The sequence below is a fragment of the Symsagittifera roscoffensis genome, chromosome 6 (assembly GCF_963678635.1).
Source record: "Symsagittifera roscoffensis chromosome 6, txSymRosc1.1, whole genome shotgun sequence".
Taxonomy (NCBI): Eukaryota; Metazoa; Xenacoelomorpha; order Acoela; family Convolutidae; genus Symsagittifera; species Symsagittifera roscoffensis.
Genome location: NC_087067.1, coordinates 21,327,265 through 21,353,210, shown reverse-complemented (window position 1 = coordinate 21,353,210; position 25,946 = coordinate 21,327,265). Strand labels below are relative to the sequence as shown.

General features: G+C 35.2%; 2 protein-coding genes across 2 annotated transcripts in view; one reads left to right on the top strand and one right to left on the bottom strand.

Moving 5' to 3' along the window:
- LOC134848523 (vigilin-like) overlaps positions 1-25,946 on the top strand; it is a 352,291-nt gene that overhangs the window by 13,986 nt on the left and 312,359 nt on the right. The gene's annotated exons all lie outside the window — the stretch shown is intronic.
- Positions 1,926-21,860, bottom strand: LOC134848334 (exostosin-2-like). Its single transcript, XM_063865734.1, has 8 exons — positions 21,279-21,860; positions 8,843-9,113; positions 8,366-8,774; positions 7,677-7,939; positions 6,735-6,889; positions 5,683-5,918; positions 2,513-2,719; positions 1,926-2,224 (listed from the first exon to the last, which is right to left on the bottom strand). The coding sequence occupies exons 1-8, from the start codon at positions 21,725-21,727 to the stop codon at positions 2,049-2,051; spliced, it is 2,166 nt and encodes a 721-aa protein (XP_063721804.1). The 5' UTR covers positions 21,728-21,860; the 3' UTR covers positions 1,926-2,048.

Genomic DNA, 25,946 nt, shown 5'->3' with positions numbered 1-25,946 from the left:
CAGTAAACCAAAAACAAAGTTGTTGTCGCAAAAAACGTTTGAATTATGAAGTTTTGGAACCTAAAGTTTGTAGGACCCATTAGTTTTGGAGGGTTCAATTTCAGTCAGCTGGTCTCAAGTTAAACTTCCGATCACTGATGTCCTATATCTACTAGCAATCAGACATGGCAATGGACCGACATTTTGCGATCCATGCACGGCCCGCGATCGAACTTTTTTGTCTAGTCTTGGCCCATTGGGATGATTTTTTTGGCCCGTTGCGGACCGATGGGTAATGCACTGCTGAAACATAGTTCAGAGGGAAAACTTATAATCAAAGCAGAATCTTATCATCACAGTAACATTATCACAAAATAGCATATAATCACGGTACATTGGTAGCAGACAAATCAAGTAGTGCGCCGTTTACTCTGTCAAAAACTTCGGCCCATTAAAGACACTGAGGCTTCAGCCCGAGTTTAGCCCGTGCCAGTGGCGGCGCGGCCCATTACCATGTCTGCTAGCAAGCCATTCAATTGATTTGAACTAAAATTGTTGAAAAAGCTAAACTTACATTGAGCTTGCAATTTGACTTCCAAAATTCCGTTGAGAGCTTCTTATCCAAACTATTCAAGCGATGGAACTTTGGAAGCTTGTTGTGATAGGTTGCATTGCATTACTACGCAAAAACGCTTTCTCCGAGCAATTTTGCAAGCTATAACTAGAAGAAACGTTTTAGACTGTTGTTTTTACTTGGCAATTATTTTCAGGCGATGAACCGTTTAAATATTTTTTAGCGAGCTTGCGGTGTATAGTTTTACTCCGAATTTCCCTCCCTGAATTCACATAAATAAATGCTCTTTTTGATGCGAAACTTTGCTACGTGGTAAATTAAAAGCATGGTTAATCTTAGGAGTATTATAGGCTAAATAAGCGTTGGCGGGACAGTTGTTTAGACATGGTGTCTGGAGATGGTGGGTTTCGACTTCCGTTGACGTCAGTTTGTTCATAGCACATTCATGAAGTTTTTTCCTGCTGTTTTTTTGTGCTATTTGGCGCTTACAAGGTGCAGCTTGATCTGTTTAAATCAGTTCGCCACTGTTATTATCAATTTTTCCCGAGCGAGTTTTTCGATGAACAAAATCTTGAGATTTGTCTATCAGTTCTTTTGATAGCTCTAAACTCTTTGCTAATTTTGTTTTTCACGCCATCGTTGCAGGTGATGAAACAATGAACATAACCAACTGACAGTTGGAAAGGGCAATGAACGCAAGGAAAAAAATCTGAACAAATATATGCCCTTAAGACTCTTTGAATTTCACGAACTATGTTGAACTATGTATACAACAGTGTAGTTTGCCGTTTTTTCAACAAAGAAAATGAAGTGAATATTAAAAGAAATCAAGTCAAACCTCGAATCAGAATTGAGCATAAACAATTTTTTAGATTTTTCCTGAAAAAAAGCACTGGACAAGAGTATTAACCACATTCTTTACTCTTAACAATTGGTAAGTTTAATAATTAGACTGGCTCGCATAAATATTTTAAAATTTTTATATTGAGTATTTTCATAGCAAGCTATTCAACCAACAAACTTTAATCGGTAACCGCTTAAAATTAGTTTGTTAACGACAATTTTTCAAGCGAAAAAAACTTCAAAATTTAAGTTATTCTCACAGATTGAGTTTTCCTTAGCAAACCTTTCGAGCTATGAAACTTTATTTTATTATGTTATTTCATTACTCGAACCGGTTGCAAATTTTCACGCACGGTTTCAAGTAAAAAACTGGAACTAGTTCAGTTTCTGCATTCAAACAACTTGTTCGAAAAAATTGTGAATCTCTAAGTTACGTTTTGGTTATTTTACTAAAAGAAAAAAGTTGTTGTTTTAAAAAGTCGCCTTCTTCGAATAAATTTTGCTCCTAAACCGCCTTTTCAAAACTTGATTTGAAATCGATTTTTATTGATTTTGTTTAATAATTAAGTTTCACTAATTAATACTAAAAATTCAACAAAATGAAAACTAATTTTAATAGTACAAAAAAGGCCATTACTCTGAGTTTTCTGTTTTAGAGAACAGTCCATTTAAATTGCACGTTCACAGACTGATCAATGATGGACTTGAAGATAGGATAGAAGTAGTTTACACAATTCGCTTTTCTTTCTGATCGAATTTCTTTGCCTTCATTTTCTTCAGAGTAAGAATAAGATGACGAACAAGTTCCTTCAAAGTCTTTCACATCACCTAAAACAAAAACTATAATAGCGAAACAATTCTTCCTAGACTACTACGACACTCGACTAAGCGACGTTATGGAACTAAATTTTGACATTGATTGCTCGTCGACAATAAATTCGGAATTTCATTTCATTATTTTGCTTTCGAGCTTAGTATTTTTTTTTTCATTTCTTAGGTATTTCAATTTCAGGTTATATGTTGTATCCAGTATCCCAGCCAAGACAAAAAAACACTCCGTTTTTTATACCATTGTTGAAAATACACTGAAATCCGAATTATCCATATAATACTCACAATTTACTTTCATCGGTTGCAATTTGGTCATGTTGGCCACGAACAAATTGAAAGCAATGTCTTCACAATTTCTGCTCTCCTCTATGAACGAGAAAGAGCTGAGCTCAGAAGTTGCTTCGTCTTCGAAATTTGAAAACCTCGTTTGCGAAAAGTGATCGAAGTAATATGAAAACTCGATAGCAAACTTCTTGTGGTAGAACATAGCACCTAAATAACAAAAAATTGTCAACACGATCATGTTAACATTCTGAACGAGATCAAATTGTCAACACGAACAGGTTAACATCAAGATCAAAGTCTGAGAGACCATTGAATAAAAACCTAGCCAATCGAAGATTGGAAAAGAGTAATGAACGCAAGTAAACATAAAAACAAAAATACTTCCTTTCTTGAAAAAATCTCAACTTTCGAATTTCACACAAAAAAAACAGATGCCCTTTAAGCTCTTTGACTTTCTCGAAAAATTTATGATTGACGCTTTTTTGATAACATGAACCCAACTTGACAAAACTGGATCAATAGGTAAAGTTTTTATTCCGCTGGGAAATCTTAAAAATAAATTCTACTTCGGAAACTAGCAATCCTTCACATTTTTTCGCGCCATTTCCACGTTCGTATTTGGAGAGTGCTATAATGTCACTTTCAGCAGATGAATTTCAATTGAACACAAAAAGTGCATTATACCGAATTGCATCAATATTTTAAGACTTTTTCCTGAAAAAAAATCAGCAAGACCTATATAAGAGTCTTCACTACGTTCATTACTCTTAAACAAAAACAGATAGAAAAATGTAGCTTTCGAAAATCCTTTAACAATGAAATATTTTGCCCCTCAAGTACTTTAAATCTGCACTTTTACAGCTGATCAATAAAAATTTAGGCATGTAGGCTAACGGTTAGTCGCAAGCTATTAGGTCGAATAAAAACATAGAGGGACACTTTTAGCTCGTGAAATAATTATTTTTGATGAAAGTTTGGCGATGTTTATAACTCGCATACAAACCACCATTGACAAGCTGCTCTTTTAAAACCTTTACGAAAAGTTAAGACTAACATCTGACATTCAAACATTGGCATTCACAAAGCTATACAGCAGGAAATATTTAAGCAAAAACATTTTTCCACAGCAAGAACATTGAATTCAACATCACATACAACCCCGCATTCACAAGATCTATCAGGATTGTACAATCAGAAGACAGAGGCGAAGAAGAGCTTCGCAAACACTAGCGAGAACACGACAAAAAGCAGCTCTATAAAGTGCAAAAAGAAAAAGTAGAAGTAGCCTCGAATCAGCCAAAATTCGGCTATGACTCGAATTCGAACTTACTACGACCTAGAGATTATGAATCTCACGCACTATCCACTCAGCCACGGACGCTTAATTCTAACAAAAGACGCTTAATTATAACAAAAGACAACTAAGTTTATACAGAAGTCACAAGAAAAACTTAACCTTGAAAAGTTTAATTTTGAAAAGAGACATTTATACACAGAGGCGAAGCTGCACTTCGCAAACACTTGCGAGAACACGACCAAAAAGCAGCTCTATCAAGTGAAATTTAAAAAAAGTTGAAATAGGCATCAAATTAGCAAACACTCGGCTACGTGTAGGATTCGAACTTGCGACCTACTGCAATCAAGAGACTTTGAGTCGCACGCACTATCCACTCAGCCACGCAAGCTTAAGAACCGACAAACACTACTCACACATAAAGCAGCTACATATGCTAATAACTTGCCAATGCGATTCACTAAAAATGACACCAAATACAAAAAGACTCAATTTTGCATATAATAGCTTGGAATATAACAAACTGAAGGCATCTACACTAACTTAACATATAACAAACCGCAAAGCATAAAAAGCCACATTTTGAATAAATTATGCATTTTAAAAAATTGCGAGATATATTGAGTCAGAAAATTTCTGAAATCGAGTTTTTATTATTGTTATGTTGTTTGAAACAAATGACTTTTTTCGGTTCATTTGATGAATTAAAAATTTTAACTTATTACTATTCGAATGTCAAAGCACATACTATCAAAAAGCTGTAAAGGTGCCCAAACATTATTGGGGCGCAGCACCAATATTTTCTACTTATGTTGGAAAATAAGAAGGTTCGTACTAATACACTCGCTTCGCAAGTATAACACAGAGGCGAAGCGTCGCTTCACAAAGACTTGCGAGAACACGACTAAAAAGCAGCTATCAAGTTAAATAAGAAAAAGTAGAAATAAGCCTCGAACGAGCTAAAACTCGGCTCTGTGCAGGATTGGCATCTGCAACCTATTGCAATCAAAAAATTTGGAGTCTCACGTACTATATCCTCAGCCACTCAAGCTTAACAACCGACGAACACTAGTCACAAATGAAGCAGCTACATATGCTTATAAATTGTCAATGCGATTCAGCACCAAATACAAATAGACAAAATTTTGCAATTAATAATTTGGAATATATCAAACTGAAGTCATCCAAACTAACTTTACATGAAAAAAATTGCAAAGCATACAGCCACATTATGTATGAATGATGCATTTCAAAAAATCGCGAGATATATTGAGCTAGAAAATTTGTGAAATCGAGTTTCCATTATTGTGATGTTGTTTGAAATAAATTATAAGTTAAGATCATTTCGTGCTTTTACACTTTAAAAAATGTTAAGTCTCCAAAAACTTACCAATAGCAACAGCAAAAAGAGGAGCGCAACTCGAATCGCAAAACGGTAGGATCTTAAGTAATTGTATTCTTTAGAAAGCCTAGAACTCACAATCGACGTGACGAAAATTCGTCGCAAACGACAATTCGAAGCAAACAATTCGTCACAAATAAAAAAGCGAAAATACGTCGCAAACTAATACAATCAATTTTCATCGCCTAGTAGTTTCGCGAAACATTCCATATCAAGTTCCACAACCGCTAATACATGGCCGTATGGTTGCTGTGCCTTTCTAAATCAAATTATTTCAAATTATTATTGAAAAGCTACCAACTGTCGCCTCACGCTCACAATCATGGGATAGGAAAATCTCATCAAACACGCTCGTTACTTTTTTTGCAGCTGTAAAACAAATTCCAGTTTTTTAAAGAAAACTCATTCGCAGAAGTTGTTCTCAGCCCTTAATAATCTACACATTTATAAGTCATTGGTACAATTTTAACTTACCGGTAGAAACAAATGATAACCCAGAGGAACTCTTTTGACTCTGCGTATTTTCCGTCAATTCCCACTGAATCTTTTCTTCATTCCATTTTTTGCTCCACCCTACGAAGCCCACAAGTCTGTTAGAGTTTAATTTCCAAATATCGAATGCATTTTTAATGTCGTGCGACTTCAACCCCGTCATGTCATCGTCCAATGAGAGCACGGCATCCGTATCAATATCTTTCAGAGGCAGAAACCTGAAAATATCTATGATTCCTATGCAGGTGTAGCTATTCTTCTGCATTGATAAAATGGGTTGATTATTGTTCCGACTATTGAAAATGAGGAAATTTGTATTTGGGTGTTTTAATTTTTTTTCCACGCAAAATCAGGTACACGAATAATCATCGAAATGGGTCGAGTGACATATCATAATGAAGCGCTTTCTGTCGTGATTCAAACGCCATATCCGAAACTTTGTCCCAGTGTTGAAAAACATTGCTTTGACTTTTTTGAGATGTCGTCTAATTCGAGCAAGTAACGCTCGCTATATGGGATTTTTTTTCAAGATTTAAAATTTCTAAGGATAAAAAAACTTGAGTTTACAATAAAGAAAACAACTTTTGGATGTTTTATTTAGCGCTTATTTGGCAAAAAAAAGTTTTCCAAAATTAAAGTTTTTTTTAAATTTTTCTATTTTTTGTTTGCTCTTCATTTTTTGAAGACAAATGTTGTCGATTATACCGAATTCAAAATTTTTCTCCGCGATTGTATAGTTCGCGAATCACACCACCCTCTAAAAACGAAACTGTTTCAAGAAAAGTAAAAAAAAAACTTCTTTTTTTATGAACATGGTCGGAACATTCTGTGCTACTTGCATAGCAACCGACTATCCTTGTTTAGTTTTTGATGATACTTTGAAAAATTATCTATTTCTTCTACTATGTTCATAATTCGGAGTCAAATCTTCACCAATGTTATTAAGCAGAAATTGGTCTCCGGTTCTTTTTTGTTTTGCATCAATGTATTCGGAGCCTACATTTATTTTTTCGTTTTCAGCTAAGATTGCTTACCTGTTTGTGAGTTTATTGGACATCATGTTGACCACTTTGAGTGGTTTGGGGAGAGGTGGCCACTTGTTCACGACATTGGCAGCTGGCGAGGCATACTTCACCTCATTGTTCCACACAATTAACACTCTCGACAACTCACTCACTTCCATCACCGTCTAATCATTGAGGGTGTTTAAATTATCCGCAGAAGCGCTGATTTAAATTATCCGCACAAAGTCGCATTAAACTTGAAATTTAAAACGCGCTATTTACAATATGTGGCAATTTATTTTGCAAAATTCAGCCCAAAACTTTACCCAAAGGGCTCATTTTTGGCTTTTTTAGTCAATGAAAAAACACCAAAACTACTAAGTCGATCACTGACATAATACATCAAAGTGAGCCTCTTATGTATCCCAGCAAAATTTAAGAAGGACATAATCTCCAAAACATTGTATAAATTAATTAATTTTTGTTTGATAGACACAGAAGGTTCTTCGTACTATATTTTTAAACGTTTTCGCAATTTTTTGGAGAGTATACCCTTGTTAACGTTTCTTGGGCTACAAAAGATGCTCACTATGATATAATCATGACAGTGATCGATCAGGTAGTTTGGCGTAAATTTCAATAGACTACAATTTTGGCCCCGAATGTTTCAAAACAGTTTTCATCATATTCTTTCTATTGGAATTCTAAGCAAGTTATTGCTTCATCTTTTTGTCTAATGTCAAAACTTTTAGAGAAAACGCGTAGTGAATAGAGGAAACTTTTTAATGAATGTCCGAATCAAAGGGACACCAGAAGTTTTTTCGTAAATAACATAAAAACTTGTTGTTAGTCACTTATTAATAGTCTTAATATACACATTTTGAAAAAAAAGGAGGTTATATCTATGCACTGATTTTAGGATATTTTATATTAACCAAATTTTCTGGTTTTTATAAAAAGCATGACCCTAACCTTGACTAATTGCAATAGACACTCGGGTCGGCTGTCATCGTGTGTCAGAACCACAGCTGTAAATCTGGACATTCCAATCGGAGAAACAGAGGGCACAGATAAAGGAGCAGTGACACTCGAGATAGATCGGCGTTCAAGCGATGCACTTTCGCTGTTAACCATGTCATTTTGCTTGAAAATTTCAATTCTCTTCCGAATGATGTGTAAAGTATTCATCACAACTGCATCAATGCTCGAAAAATATTCATTAAACACTTCTCGTCCTGTGAAAGAACATAATTTGGCATAAATAAAGATTCGGAATACCAAAAATACGTTCTGGACAATATAAATCTAAATTCAAGGCAAACTTACACAATCTTCTAGTTCCGATCGCCGAATGACAGCACGATTTTCGTGTTCGGGAACGTTTTGAAAATAATGAAAAAGATCGAGCTATAACTCATTTCCAGTGAACAGTCGTGATTTGAACCCTCCCAAAAAATACTCGACGTTCAGAAAAAACACTCGACGGGTCGCACTTTACAGCATTTTAGATTAAATTGGACCGAAAAGAAATCAAAAGGATAAAATAGCGACAAAAACAAGCACGATGAACAAATTATTCTTTTTGTGATAAAAACATTGGATTACTGTGGTCAGAAAATTGGTATCTATTTGCACAGCAATTGGCTATTCTTATTTTTTACCTTTTAATTGGAGCTTTTTTATCCTCATTGGCTGTATTTCAGTCAAAGCGCTAAATATCTGTTCCCAGTCTGTTTGTCCATTAAGTATCACTGCCGTTTCTTTCCAGTCGATAAGTGAGGCAAAAGGAAGCACAAACATGGATGACGTAATAACTGGTATGCACCCAGTCGACAACGCAAGACTCAAGTCTGTTTGCTGATACCATGAATCATGAGGCAATATGCAAAACTGAGACTGGGACATAGCTGTTTTCAGGGACACTAACTCAACGCCACTTTCTAGTTTGTTCCATGTACAACGGTTCTGCACATGATCTGACCTGTCTTCACTTTTCTTCGAAGAACAGAAGACATTCGAGCTAATGTCATCCTGATTTCTCGTTGAAGCTGATTGCCAAAAATCGTTCAGCTGAAAATAGTTCAAAAAGTTAAAAATATTATTTCCATATGTTGCAAACACTTTGGGAACAAAATTACCTGTTCAGTTTTTAGCCCAGTCGCTAGAATAAATGTTTTGCGGATTTGAGTTCCTACGACGTTTAGATTCTCAGCTGTGTTAACAAACGGGATAGCGACATCAAACTCAGGTCTGATTGAATACTGAACAAATGCAGTTGAAGCAACCATCGCAGAGCCAAATATGTTTTGTTCCTTTTCATTTCGGATTTTAAGATAACCATCCTGTTTAGGCGGGAAGATGTTGAATAAAATTGTGTTTGAAGAAAATTCGAATAATTCTGGTTTCCATCTGAAAAAAAAATATTATTAGCTACCTTCAAAGACTTTATCAAAGGACAAGCTTAAATTAGAAAACAAAGCCAACAGACAGTTAGAAGAGTCATGAACCCACGGAAAAAGAAAAAATTTTAACTTTCGAAACTCAAATTTTAAAAAATATGACCCTATATCCCTTTAAAATTCTTAAACATTTTATAAAAATTTTTACATGACACTTTTTATATTTTATATATGACACTTTTCTGATAAAATTAGCCCAATTTGAGTTAAAATTTTTATTCCGCTAGGAAATCTGAAAATTAAATTCCCTTTTCGAAACAGCAAGGTCAGAGGTCGATCACAGCGTGCGGCACAAGTATGATAGTTGGGTCCCTAAGTTTGGATCGGGCCTGAGGAGTTTTTTAGGGCTGAAAATCGTCCGAAATAAGGTGAGCTGGAATTTCATTATTTGTGTTTTCAAAACTTTCTCAAAACTCGCGGGACCCATCTTTCATACATGTTTATTTCAGGGATCCAACTATCATACCAACACTCAGTTTGCCATTACAGTCAATTATTTAAAAAAAGACCAACTTTAGTCTATCTATCTTCTTATATATTAAATGAAAATCTTAATGCGCTATGGACGCAATGTTTTAAATTTTCTATCGAGCACAACGTTTAAGAAATCACTCTCTGGCGAGAATATTCTAGAGCTTTTTTTATCGGCTGTACGAATTCTCGCCTGATTGATTCACTTTCCGAACTTAGACAAAGTCGTTGTACGCATGCATTGCCTGCGTGCTAAACTATTTGAAGATATATTTATATTTACGTTACCCTCCTGGGTTATTTTCAAGTTTGTTAACCTGTCGCGCTGCGATCAATTATTCAATCAACTTTTGGGTCTTTTCTGCTATACGGTCCATATAGAAAACACCAATAAATAAAGTAGGGATCTCTTTAACTATCCCTCCAATGAATAAAACCATTACGACCCTTTTTAACATGCGACAGAACAGTAAAACGGGGTACCCAAGGGAGGATAGTTAACGGGATCCGAAACTATCGATTACAGAAAACACCGAATACAAAAAACACCGATTACAGAAAACACTGAGTATAGAAATTACATAAAAGACCGATACGGCCCAAATTACGATGTACTAATTAAGGGCACAATAATACCGATGAAAGTCCAAAAACAGAAAATACCGAATTCTGGCCAAAATACAGAGAAGACCCCAACTTTTATGTCCTTCACTTCTGATTTTCTTCTATGTGTTCTTCACTTCTGATTCACTTTATTATGTTTCTCTTATATGTAATTTTTTCAACCTTCTCATTTTTTATACCAGAGGTATATTTTTCTGACATTGACTTTACTTTGTCGCCTTTGATTTTAATTTTTTGTCTAAGTTTGCATTGAAAAGAAATGTTACTTGGACTGAAGGTTAAATCTTGGCATGATTTCATATACCTAAGTTTTTTCATCACAGACGAAAGTTATTTCGAATGATAGATTTAATGAAAAAAAAGGTACCCGTTTAATTGTGGGACTGAGTTGATACTAATATCGTTTTGTTTACTTTCCTAATCTGTTCATTTTTGATAAATTGCCAAAACTGATACCTAAAAGGCTATCTAATGCCTCCGAAAAAGCAGTCGCAGTTAATTATAGAGGCCTTCACAAAAAACTTTTGGAACCAGATCTAAACTAGTATTTGTCATTGGTTATTATTATGATATTTTATCTCTATAAAATATTAAATACTAACCAATCATACTCCATCAAACTAACAACCTATTTATTTGTAGAGTGTTGAAACTACTTGTAGTTTCAACACCAGAACAATTTGAAGTAAACTTAGAATACAGTTGTTCTCATTCTGGAACTAACTCGCGCAAACAGGTGAACACTAGACCTATTGAGACTAGGAGATATAAGAGTAAGATTAAGATTGGTATTAGACTAACAAGTTGCACGAATCTATCCGGTCGAAAATAACATAGCGTGACGAGCAGACGGTGTACTTTATCTGAAATTACTCTATGAGTACAGTACAAAATACATAACTCATCTGGTCCGACCAAAAGTCTCGAACAGACCTTAACTAACCTAAAATTAGACAAAAACTAGATTAGAAATTAGAGAAATACAACATTTCATAAAAATGTTATTTGACAAAAACTTAGTAGATATGTCTCTACGCCTCAATAGATCAGATCCAATATTCTGAACAATACGAGACCTACCCGGTATTGGAAGAAGACGTCCAACAAGAAACGACATACGAATAGGAAGAAATCTACCAATTGATTTCATGATAGTACGACAAAAACGAGATCAAACTTTTATATTTAGTATACTACCAGCAGTAAATTTAAATTTTCATTTACTGACATAATTTTAGAAAAACTACTTTCAAATAATCTTTCATGTCGCTAAATCTAATAATTACACAATAACGACTGATAAAAACAACACCTGTCGTTTTCCTTAAATCAGCTGTAAATTAAATAACATCTTGAAAAAACATTTATTAAATATAAAAATACAAAAATTAGTTATATAAATCATAAATTGTTAGTATATATAATTCATCACATCATCATAGCTTCATCGACTAAAACAAAACAGCGAATTTCTAAAACTAACAATCATCAAAACTAATACCTAACCTTAACGCTCTAATTTTAAACCATGAAGGCTTATCATTACTTTCACTTAAATTAATTTCATTTAAATAACAGATCATCAAGGCTTCCCTTGGATCTTTAAATTAAACTATATCTCAATTTTTAAATTTCTAAATATTTAAATATCTGATCATCAAGGCCTATCCTTGGATCAAATAGAACAATTTTGTTCTCCCCCTCCACATTTAATTAGTGTCTAACGACCTCAAACGTCGATTCACTACCCAACCCTTGTCAAAGACCCAAAATTAACAGAAAATTTTCAAAAAAACTAACCATTTTAATTAATCAAACAGTGAAAAACTTCGGTTACTCATCCTTCACTTGATCCCACTCCTCTTAGATGACCCAGGCTAAAACACTTAAACTTAGTAAGTTATAAAATAGTATCTAACGAACTACTTGCGTTCTACTTATACCTGAACCTTGTGGATCGATTTACTATTCGCCAACCCTTGATCACAAATCACAACCCCTAAGTAAGATTAGGTAGGTCAAATCTTAGCTTAGAATTAGTCACGATAAAGTACAAATCATTCTTCGGAATCGATATACGCTTTTCTCTCCAACCCAAATATACGACCCAAGTTAAGCTAACCACAAAAAATCGTAAGAACTAACAGTTTAAGGCATTAGAATCACTAATCCAGATTTTGCATCCATCATCCTAAGACTTATGTCAAGAGATAATTTAGTAAACAAACAAACAATCATAATACACAATTGTTTAATTAACGACGAAAAATACGACCTCGTAATCACACCACAGACAATCAGCAGGGTATATAAGAACAAAAAGACAAACACTAAGATTAAAGATAATGAACAAACAAAAACAAATTATTAGGAAAAGATTTTCAAAACGAAGAAACGCAGTCTCAGAATCAGAAACAACCGCAATACACTAACTTCATAATTTAAAAGACTCAATAAACAAAAATCACCAAATAGACGATCAATTATATTTTACAGATTCAGAAACCACGTCACCAGCATCAGTGAAAGCAAACGGAAAATAAAAAATTGCTAGACAAACAAACCAATACGTTTGTACAATTGGAATCAACCGATAAGACACATTGAAAATTACACATTAACAGTAATACAACACAAAAATGATTCGAAATGATGATAACTCAGAAAATTCATTACTTCAATTTTTAATATCAACATTAACTGAACCTCGCGGACAAATAGAAATTTGTAAAAACTTAATTGCAAACTTATTCGAAAAAGGAGAAAGCCCGTGCACAAAAGAATTTCACGATGTAAAAATCAAAAGAAAACTTCTCGATCACTATATCAATCGATATTGAATTTTCGAAATTTTCTACACAATACATCAAAAACATACAACACCAAAACTCAAAGAGCAAACTCGAAATTTACAAACGATGTATTCTCACTTATCTATGACTGTTTATCTATACTAGAACTGGATGAACCTCAAAGCGATTCACCTGCTCAAACATCTCGACATACAATTGTACGACAGGAAATACATATTTTCAAAACTTCTAGATGCAATTCGAGAAAACCTAACAAATGATCAAATAACACAAAATGTTAAACACGATTTACAAAAAACCTTAGCATGGTTTATAATCGACTATTTTAGTCACAATAATGATTTTATTGAACAAACAGAAAAAATTTTCGACCACAAAGTACAGATGACGAAACTGTACTTGCAGAACAATCAGACTATGTATGGGACCCCGAATGGTCTTATGAATTATTTATCAATATACCAACAGATATATCAAGTCAGGCAATTAGCATTATTTCTATTAATAAAGATTATGTTAGAGTATATCCACTTACAGTTGACGCAACACCTTTAAACAGGAAATAATAGTTTAAATTCTACATTTATAAATAATTATAATTTAAACGGAACAAGAAATCTTACACAAGATATACAAACCACATCACATTTTGTAAACGAAGAAATTGTTGAAACAATAACAACAACAGAAGCACAACGAAGCAGTTCATCTATTCAACCAAATTTTACAACTCCAAAATTAAGAAATCCAACGTTACAACAAACAATCATACAATCCACAGTAAAACCCTCTGTCGCACAAAAATATTCACAAATGGATTACCAAACGTTTCGATCAGTAACAAAACCATCATACAAACAGCACAGAAAAAATTTTGCAGAACACAATTACAATTATGTAAATGGACCAAAAACGACAAAAAAGTAAAACAAATACTGAAATATTTGCACAAAATCAAAATGTATCACAACCAACCTTAAGCTCAGTAAATTTTCATAACCAACCACGATCCTCACAAGAACAAAATGGAAACTACCCATTTTTTTCAACAACGTAAAAGTAATACGAATAAATACCATACTAAAAATCAACCGCATCATTACACACAAAATTATTTTCCATCAGATGATGATGAATACTATAATCAAAATCATCAACGATTTTCCTCAAACCAAAGACCTCGTTCTTAGTGATGATCAACCAGATATTTTCGAACCATACACAAGAAATGAACAAATATGACAACCTAGATATAATCCAACATCTTACAACAACAATTTTCAACAATAAAATCCAGTCAATGCACATTCATATCAACCAACTCAGATGCAAAAGGAAATTCCACTACCATATTATTTACAACAACACAAAATAACAAAAAGCCAACTAACAAACTTTTCTCAAATACAACATGCCGCAATCACTTCAAATGACTATGAATCCATACCTAATGGGTGGATCATCAATAACATCAAATAAACCACTAATGGTATTTACAAGCACAGATCCTGAATACTCTAAAGAAGATTATCTAAACGCAGTCACAGCAAATTTAATTTAAAATATAGGACCTGAACCAGCAAACACGCCACTTCATCAAAACTGGATACATAGACGCACAGCTCTAATCCAAACTACCCTTGACGGCGCAGTGCAAAAATGGTTTTCAGTTTTACCTAGAGAAATAAAATCAGATTGGAAAAAATTCACACAAGAATTCTCAAAAATGTTTGATTCAGAAAAAAAACAACATCAAAGAGTTCTATGCAATGAAATTCGTAGACTACCAAATGAAACAATAAAACAACTTGCAGTAAGAATGGAAACACTAGTCCGAAAAGCATACTCAGTTAATACTCATGATTATAAAAATACAAAGATGACAGAAATCCTAATGATGACTCTAACACCTCAATTGCGAAAAATAGCATAAAAAAGTGAGCATCACATCCTTCCTCAACCCGAGAACCAGATTTACATTTTAGGAAACTAGTAGATGAACTAGAACAAGCAGAAATCACTATGAAATTAGAGGAAACAGAAAACTTCAAATTACAATATGTAAAAAAAATCCTAAACCTTACATCACACATAAATAATATCAACGACCCTGATACCGATTTATTCGAAAAAACCAGAGAAATTTTAAACATCTACGAGAAAAACCCGAATTTTAAAGGCAAGCCATCATTCAAAAAATGGTGTAATTATTGTCGATGATACGGACACAGTATCGCTGAATGCAGACAAAAACAGCAAGATAATCAAAATAAACCACAAAAATATAGAGAACCCAACAAATCTTTTCATCAATACATGAAGAAAGATCAAAATTTACCCCACAAAAACATTTATAGTAATAAAAGTTTAGAAAAAAAAACCACTTCCAAATAACTCCAATTACTCTAGACAACAATCACCCTATAATACAAATTATAGAGGACGATCACCATACCGAAGAAATTCACAAAATTTCTCACAAAACAGATATAGTCGATCACATAGTCGAAATAGTCAATATCAAAACAACTATTCAAGATCAAATTCAAACCAACCCGAATTTTCGTTTAATGCCAGATCCCATTCAAATTCTAGAAATAGAAATTATTCAAATGATCGATCTACTAAAAACTCTTCATACAATCGATATAGAAATTATTCAAACGACAGGAATAGAAACTATTCAAACAATCGAAACCTAGATATCAAAATAATCGATCACGCGATTATTCTAACAACAGATCAAAATATAATAATTATCAAAATAGATCACACAATAATTCACAGAACAGAAGCTCAAGCCATTACAACAGACAAAGAAACTACTCTCAATCACCACAGGAATAACACACGTTATTAAAACTCGCAACAAAATTATAGTAAAACACCTAAACATCAAAGACAAATAAATCAAGTACAATCAACCGAAGAAACTCAACCAGATCCCCCGGTATTGACAAAAACGAAAGCAAAGAATTGCAACTAAACAACATCAATTGCGAATTCACAGATAGCGAAAGTGATACATAAAACACAATTTCAATTAACATGATAAACGTTGAAAATGACTATGAGCCTATTATATATGAACAACCGATATATTCTCACATATATCAAAACCATGATGAATTTCTTTTAAATTATTATACAAGACCTATACCCAAGAATACAACAAAGGAAAAGATACAAAAAACAGTAGAAGTAACAGAAAAAAATTCCACAGAATGCTCAAACACAAATACTATTTATCAAAACATACCTAAAGAAACCCAATTACAAAAAAGAAAAGATATGGACAATCTCATTTCTTTTACAAAGTTCAAAATCCAAACAATTGCAAACACCAGACCTTGAAATAGATTTTTTTAAAAGATTCTGGAGCAGAATCAAATATTATAAACATTCCGACTTGGAATGAGATCAAAATTCTACACCCACAATTAAAACCCTTCAAAACAACAAGTAGACTAGCAACAGCACAAGGATCAACCTTAACAAACTATGGGAAAATCCAACTCTTCCCTGTTCCCACTCGAACAATGGAACAAAACAAACTCATGAGCAAACCATTTAAACAAACCTTCCATATCACTGATATAAAACACAATATTATTGGAACACCATTTATTACGAAATATATACCAACAACAAATATCTTCAATAGTAAAATTCATATAAAAGACAAATACACAAGAATGAAAAACACCTCTTTGAAATTTTTCAAAGATTAAACAAACAACCACGATTTTTCTCTAAACTTCACCCCATATATAATCAGGAAAGAAAACACATGAAACCACTATCAGGAAACATGTATAACTTTTCGATCAAATAAATTCACCAATATGATACAGAGCAAAACAAACAACATCTCTTTATGTCTGACCTTGAATTCAGACCAATTCACAAATTTTCCCGAGTAACAATTTCATCTATTAAATACATGAAAGACTCAAACTCTGATATGATTTCTCTACACATTTCAATTTTCCATTTAAAATTACCTTACCTCTAGGACTCTTAGGTTATTGTGAAACTAACGCAACAATTTCTCCCACAAAAGAAACAGCGTATAGAGTAAATAACATTCTACAACTATTAGATATATGCCAATCAACAATTCTTGATGAAGAATTGTCAATTAATAATATTTTAAGCAATGAAAAACGAAAAACAGATTATTTCACAAAGACATCCTATTTCAAACCATTTCAAATTTCAAAATACACGAAAGAACAGCAAAAATTTCTAACAATGTTTAATTTTCAACACTCTCAGATAGCACAAAAAGAATTCGAACAATTAGCTGACCTATTATTAAAATACCCAAAAGTTTACGCAACATCAAAATTTGATGTTGGAAAAATAAATTCACCATTACATTTACCCCTAAAACCTGAAGCAGTTTTCAAAAAGCAACGAGCAAGTTAAGTCCCAATTCACTTGCAAGATAAAGTTAACCGATTACTTGAAATACTAGAACAATATAAATCATCACTCCAGTAAATAAAGAAGAACAGCCAAAAGGTAACACATTCACAAACCCCGTTATCATCCTAGCAAAAGGAGAATCATTAAAAACAGTTCTTGATGCGAGATATCTCAATTCACTAATTGATGAATCTAAATGTAATTGGCCTATTGAACGAAATTAAGTAATTCTCACAAAAATAAACGGTAAATACTTTACAACAGCAGACATGAATAGTGCATATAATCAAAGGTCGCTAGATGAACGAACACGACGATTAACACAATTCGTTATTGGAAATCAACAATACGAATTCAACAGATTATTCTATGGAATCTCCATAGGACCAGCAGCATTCTCAGCATTTATGAGTAAAATTTTCAGACCATTAATACTCAATAAAAATGCAATCACATATTTAGACGATGTTTTTATGCAATCACAAACAAAAGACGAAATGTTTACTGTCTTAGAAAAAAATCGTCAAATATTACTACAAGAAAATATGAAAGCCGCCCCAGATAAATCACACTTTTTCCTAATACGAGAAAAATTCCTTGGACATATTATAGAAAGAAACACTATAACTCCATTAAAATCTCGTATAGACGCAATCCAAAAACTCCAACCACCTTCAAATAAGAAAAAAATACAAGAATTCCTTGGAATATTGAACTTCTTAAGTAAATACGTATACAAAATGCAGCTATACTTAAGACCATTTTACCACATCCTTAGACAGCAAAATAATTTTGAATGGACAACAGAACATCAAAAGCGATTCGAAAAGATAAAAACTCTTCTCACCGAACAATTATCAAACACTATCCCAGATCCCGGTCAACCATTTTATGCTATGTACGACGCCTTCAATTATGGTATCGCCTCAGCATTATTACAATCTCACAATGGAACAAATAAAATGCACCTCATTTCAGCCACTTCTAGACTATTCACACAAGCTGAACTTAGACTCTCTACTCTTATGAGAGAGTGCACAGCTATAATATATACACTTATGAATATTTAAAACTTGGATCTAGACATCCAACAGTTTTATTTACAGACCATAAACCAATAATTTTTCTATTTACACAAAAATCAAACCCAAACCATAGATTTTACAGATTTCAACATAGTTTAATGAAATTTCCAAACTTACATATAGTTTGGACAGCAGGAAAAAACCTTGCACTACCCGACACTCTCAGTAGAAATGCACCACCTGAATTGTTAACACGAAAAACAAAAGTTGAAATACCACAAAACATAAAATTTTTCCTTGCAAAACATGAAACATCATCAAGATTACAATGCAAATATGCAGTAAAAACTGATATAGACCAATCACAAATAAAAAATTTACAACATTTTCCACTATATCTAGATTGCCAAAATAATCACTACGAAGTAGATTTACTAGGAACGTCTACATTCAAACCGATACCATACTCTTCATGGATAAAAAACAATACACATCACAAACCAGTCAAACAAAAAATATAATAAAAAGGTCTATTGCCTTTAATAGAAAAAAAAATCTCACTGATAATTTAAATTCATCAGGCCCACCAAATACTGATTAAAAATGAACAATTAACCATGTTTTTAACCTCCATGACCCACTAGATACAATAACTCTATCAAAATTGGAAATTGAAAACATTTTTCTACCAATAACAGAAAAAATAACACTCGAACTGTTACAAAAACAACAAAACCTTAACCCAGTCATTAGACAGTTAAAATCTTGGCACAAATATAAAACCAAGTCACTTAAAGCCGATACAACCATACTAGGAAACAAAACCCTTCTTAGATATATCAGAAAATTTAACAACACCTCTATCAATGAAAACACGGATATCCTAGAAAACCAAACACCTGATATCAAAGTACCCTGCTTACCATTAAGCATGATGCTTATAGCTTTCCATACCTCTCACTCTTCACACACTAAAGGACACTCATGAGCAGAAAAAACATATTCAAATTTTACACAAAATTTTTATTACCCAAATGCACCAAGTTGGATAAAAGTATTATGCAATGATTGCATAACACGTCAATTAAACAAACCATACCCAAATCAAAAACAAATCGCAGAAAAACAAGATTTTAAAGCACAAAGTTTATATTTCAATCACAGAATCTCTTTCGATACAAAAGGACCAATATCACCATCCTCAAAGGAAACTCATATATAATGGTAATAGTAGACGCATTCACACACTAGGTAGTACTTAACCCAGTACCTCATTGTAATGCTTATTATGCATTAACAACACTTTATGAACACTGGATAGCAAAATTCGGTGTACCCGAAATCCTTGTTACAGACAATGGCACTGAATTTATAAATAACGAAATCATTACACTATGCCACTTATATAACATTAAACACAAACCACGTTCATCTCATGCACCTTGGACTAATGGTTTAGTCGAAGGCATGAACCGTTCACTACAAGAATATCTTAGATGTATCATTAACGGAAATGACACACGATATACTGAATGGTCAACAGATGTGAAATTATTCCCACTATCTTATAATTCACAGGTAACAACAACCATAGGACTATCACCCTATGAAATGGTTTTCAACCAGAAACACGGAAACCAATAATGTTCGCAGCAAATTCTTCAAAAAATGCACAAGGTTATTGCCAACCAACTAAAGAATCAATATGTTACAATCTACCACTACATACCCACGATGAAGATCATTTTCATCATCCACAAATTTTAAAATTAGCTTCCGGAACACACACCGAATGGATTTTAAGCAGAGACAAAAAACAACGAAATTTACCAGAAAGTAACCAAAAAATTGTTACAAAGACAAAATATAAATTCCCAAATAAATTCCCGATTTACGCCAGCTAAAAACTTAAGAATCGGAACATATGTTTTAATTCCAAACTTTACAACACAAAAAGGTATTTCTAAAAAAATTACAACCACTCCGAAAAGGACCGTACCAAATAATTGATTAACCCACGGATGTAACATACAAGCTTACAGACTTGAACAAAAATGAAATTGTGGATTGACATGCAAAACGTTGAAGTTCTCTTCGCTCCAGTGATGACTTCAGATAATTTAGGGAGCTGGCCCCCACAAACTAAACCATTTTGTATTAATCATCTGAAACTATTTAAAAAGTTTATCACAACAATTACGTCTGTCACAAGGGCATCGTCTGTCACAAAGAGACAGACGATACCATTGAAGACCTCAATGTATTAAGATAGACGCTCCATGTATTACGGAAGCTTTGGGCATCCGGTCATCGGGCTATGTATCCGGTCATCGGGCTATGGGAATAGCATTTCCCAGGTATTAAGGTAAAATTCAGATGATAAGTTTTTGGGCGCCCAATTTAGCCAATACAGCAATGTTTAAGATCTTATAAAAAGACGTATAAGATTTTATTTATTAAGAGGTTACGTAGCAGTACTTAGACAACCGCGTATTCCGACTCGTCAGTAAGCAGACAAATACTGTTTTAACCAATTAGAATCGAAAGGAGAAAGCAAATTTACAAAAGAAATAATTATTATTTATCCAATTATTTATTTCGTAAATTTGCGTTCTAGTCTCTATTCTGATTGGTTAATATGGTATTTGTCTGCTTACTGACGAGTATGAGCACGCGGTTGTCTGAACACAGACCGCACTCCTTATTAAGATATGCTAGTTAAACCTACATGAGATTCGATAAAATATTTACCTGCTTAAGTCAGTCAAATCGTTTTTGCACAAATTCAAGCACGAACAATTTCCAGGAAAATCTGGCGAAGGAAAATGAGTTCGAAAAGCTCTTTTGATCTCATCGTAAAACTGGTAATCTGTACGCAAACATTGTTCTTTACCTTCATCATCTCTCAAAGGTACATTAGCAAACTTTTGCAAACAGCAGTTCACGTTGAAGCAATTAGTAAATGTGCAGTTTCGACTAGTTATCGTTTCAGTTTTCAACTCGAAAGGAAGTACCATAGATATAATAGTTGTTTCATCTTTCAATTCATGGTTCTGTTCTGAGTGAACTTCAGCAGATGTTATAAAAGATGTCATGTAAAACAGAAGAAGGATGTGGAAAAGGCAAAAGATAAAGATAAAAATCATTAAATAAATTTGAGCACGACGTTCAGTAGGACAAAAATTGATGTTTATGATCATGACAAACCTGAAAAAATCTTTACAAAAACTTTTAAATTCTTTCTATTTTATTTTTTATACATAATCAGAAGGTCAAAAGTATCATAGTAACCAAGTTTACAGTCAAGAGTCCCTTAGAGTTGTGTCAAGAGTCAGGAGATGATAAGAGTAGTGATTAAAATTGAATTCGATACGAGTTCCGTTTTTTCGATCAGAACGCGCAACTCAACACGCAAAAAAAACTAGTTAAGGTATTACAAGATGGTCAAGAGTACCATAGCAACCGAGGTTACAGTCAGGAGTCCCTTCATCACATATTCCAGTCAAAACCCTTGCAACTTTATAAATATGGAAGTGATAATGATAAAAAGAAGATGATTATTGCTGATTTGTTTATAATTAAACTCGATACGGGTTAAGTTTCTTCAATAAGAACACAAGTCGACACGAGAAAATAGCGCTATTGTAGAGGAAGGACGGCTAACATTTATTTTTACCACGAGAAGGAGAATATTCTGGCCTATTACTGGGAGACTCAATTGTTAACAGAATCAATGGGGAACAAATATCGGAAAATGTGTTGGCGAGAGGATTTGGAGTTGGTGTTGGCGAGAGGAAGGAAAACATTTAGTTTTACCACGAGAAGGAGAATATTCTGGCCTATTACTGGGAGACTCAATTGTTAACAGAATCAATGGGGAACAAATATCGGAAAATGTGTTGGCGAGAGGTGTGCCAGTCGGTCATATTTGGAAGTTTGACCTTGAGAGAAGCAAAAAACACTTGATTTTTGAGTGAAATTTAATTTTTCAAAATTTCGAATGGAACCTGTCATGCACGATTTTCTCGCGAGAACTGAAAATCAGAAAAAGAGATCAGAACAATATCAGAACAATTTTAGAACAATTGCGGGAAAGTTGTCAGATAAAAACGAGTGGGAAATTGCTATTCGCAATTTCCATCATAGTGAACAAGAGTAGAGCTGTCCTATCTGAAATAGAAGACAGAGTATTCCCGAGAGAGTAATTATTTGAACTGGACCAGAGTGAACCTTCGACGGAAAGGTGGACAGCTTGAGTGTCCCAATGGTCCACATAAAACTTCGTTCTTGAGTTCAAACTTACCCTTACCATTCAAACTGATAAACATTGAACTTATCTAGTTACTTTAGTTAATTCTAGAGTTGCTCACCCATTTAATTACTTCCTGTGCTTGAGCGCATCAACATGTGAGTCCTTAATTTAAATTTCTAGAGTGTGTTTTATGATTGTTATGTTGAGGTAAGGCGAGTTTTAGGTTGATCCATCTGAAATGGATCAAAGTTACACTGTCTAATAAAAAGTAACTTAACGGATTGTTCCAACCCGGTTTTTAACGGCGTTCATGTATTTTGGGTATCTAGAGACCTAAGTATGGGGACGTTTCTAATTCTAGAGTGGGGGGATATTTTAGTAGTAGCCTTTAAGCTGTAACGGGTCGTAGTCTCATGTCACAAGCGAACCGAATTGGCTCCGACTGATTTGAGGCGGAAAAACACAAGAGATAGTGTCCCTGACTCCTGAGCCAATAGTTATAGGGCCTATTTTTCTTAAGCCTCATGTGTGACTGTAGTAGACGAATGTTACATAGTGTTTTTATGGCGCTCCTGGGTGTTTACGACATCAACACTACGGAGTCGAACCCACTTGAGACAGCTTCGGGCTGAATGCCCATTCTAGAGTACCGGCGGTACGGTTCGACAGGAACGTGCAAACCTTCCGGTTGTACCGTGATAGCTTTTTAAGAAAACTCGAGAAAATTTCCTGGTACGCTCTCCGAACGAGGCTTAGCTAACCGAGTAAAGGGGGGCAACTAGGGGGACAAAAACACGAGCAAAAAGACAAAAAGCAAAACAAAAACCAAAAAAGAATAGAAAAAGGGACAAAAACCATAAAACGAAAAAAGACAGTGACTTTGACACCAGATTAGTTGGATCAAACCTTTATATTAATTAAATAGTATACCCATACTGTTTTACAAGTTCGATCGTTTCGATCAACCTAGCAATTTAAACCAGTAAACTGAATAAAGTGCCCGAAGTGGGGCGTTGTCAAGGGTTTTCAGATAGCTTGGAACTTAGCTGGACCAATAGGAGACTTGACTGGAAGAGGTGACCAGCCGAGTGGGAAAGTGGTTCAGGGACACTTGAGCTGAACCAATAGGAGACTTGACTGGAAGAGGTGACCAGCCGAGTGGGAAAGTGGTTCAGGGACACTTGAGCTGAACCAATAGGAGACTTGACTGGAAGAGGTGACCAGCCGAGTGGGAAAGTGGTTCAGGGACACTTGGCTGAACCAATAGGAGACTGGACTGGAACAGGTGACCAGTCGAGTGGGAAAGCAGCCAAGAAGGATTTGGCAATTCTCGAGTTCTCAAGTTGGGCAGAACGGGTATCGTTAGAATCCACATTACATTATAGGAAATAAGTGTAAAATTGGATAAGCGAAATCCCCCAGTTTTGAGGAACGTTTTTACTTGAGCAGGCCTGGAAACAGGTCTACGGTTTTCTCTTGAGAGGTTTAGCACCCGCCGCTTAAAGTAATTTTTAGGCTTAAGAAGGGGGGCTAGAAAGGGGGGAGGTTAGAAGGGGGACTGGTTAGGCTAGAGGTTGGCGGTTGTAAATTGCAAAAAGGGGGAAATTAGAGTAACTAATTAGTCGACATCGTTGACTTAGTTACATTAGAAATTAATACGCGTTGGTAATATTAGGTGGAGATCCAAAATCCAACTCGAGTTAAGGCTGGTACGCTGGTTGGTTTGGTAGGGGGGACCGGATATAGACAGCTTTTGTGATACCCCATAAGATCACTAGTGGGGGGAGGAAAACGCGTGGCAATTAGGTACCAGACATTTTTTTTTAGACGAAAGGTAGACATTGGTCACCTTTAAATTTTAGGTGGGCTCATTTTTCTGTTTTTATTATTTTTCTTACTTAAAATTTTTTGTTGCATGTTATTGAGGATTTGTGTTTGGTTTTATACGAACAGGTGATCACAAGATACCTGCGCACCTACATTGAAATAGAAACAACCAAAAAGAAGAGGGGGGTCAGCATTTGGCTTTTAAGAGAGGGTTTTTGGGAAAATTTTACTAGAGCTTGAGTGGTGGTACAAGGTACGGTGGTTCAAGAAGACCCTACAACGAGGAAGACACTCCGTGACGAGTATTGGGACAAGACCGAAGAAGTCTTGGGACAGAGCAGTCTTGGGATAGTGGTCTTGGGACAGGGTCTTGGGACAGTGGTCTTGGGACAGGGTCTTGGGACAGTGGTCTTGGGACAGGGTCTTGGGACAGTGGTCTTGGGACAGTGGTCTTGGGACAGGGTCTTGGGACAGTGGTCTTGGGACAGGGTCTTGGGACAGTGGTCTTGGGACAGTGGTCTTGGGACAGGGTCTTGGGACAGGGTCTTGGGACAGTGGTCTTGGGACAGGGTCTTGGGACAGTGGTCTTGGGACAGTGGTCTTGGGACAGGGTCTTGGGACAGTGGTCTTGGGACAGGGTCTTGGGACAGTGGTCTTGGGACAGTGGTCTTGGGACAGGGTCTTGGGACAGGGTCTTGGGACAGGGTCTTGGGACAGTGGTCTTGGGACAGGGTCTTGGGACAGGGGTCTTGGGACAGTGGTCTTGGGACAGGGTCTTGGGACAGTGGTCTTGGGACAGTCTTGGGACAGTGGTCTAGGGACACTAGTCTTGGGACACTAGTCTTGGGACACCAGCCTTGGGACACTGGTCTTGGGACACTACCCTTGGGACACTAGTCTTGGGACACTAGTCTTGGGACACCAGCCTTGGGACACTGGTCTTGGGACACTACCCTTGGGACACTAGTCTTGGGACAGTAGTCTTGGGACACTAGCCTTGGGACACTAGTCTTGGGACACTAGTCTTGGGACACCAGCCTTGGGACACTGGTCTTGGGACACTACCCTTGGGACACTAGTCTTGGGACACTAGTCTTGGGACACCAGCCTTGGGACACTGGTCTTGGGACACTACCCTTGGGACACTAGTCTTGGGACAGTAGTCTTGGGACACTAGCCTTGGGACACTAGTCTTGGGACAGTAGTCTTGGGACACTGGTCTTGGGACACTACGCTTGGGACAGTAGTCTTGGGACACTAGTCTTGGAACAGTGATCTTATTACAAGGGTCTTAGGACACTAACGGAGAGTACTGTGATAGTGACGAATAGTCTTGGGAC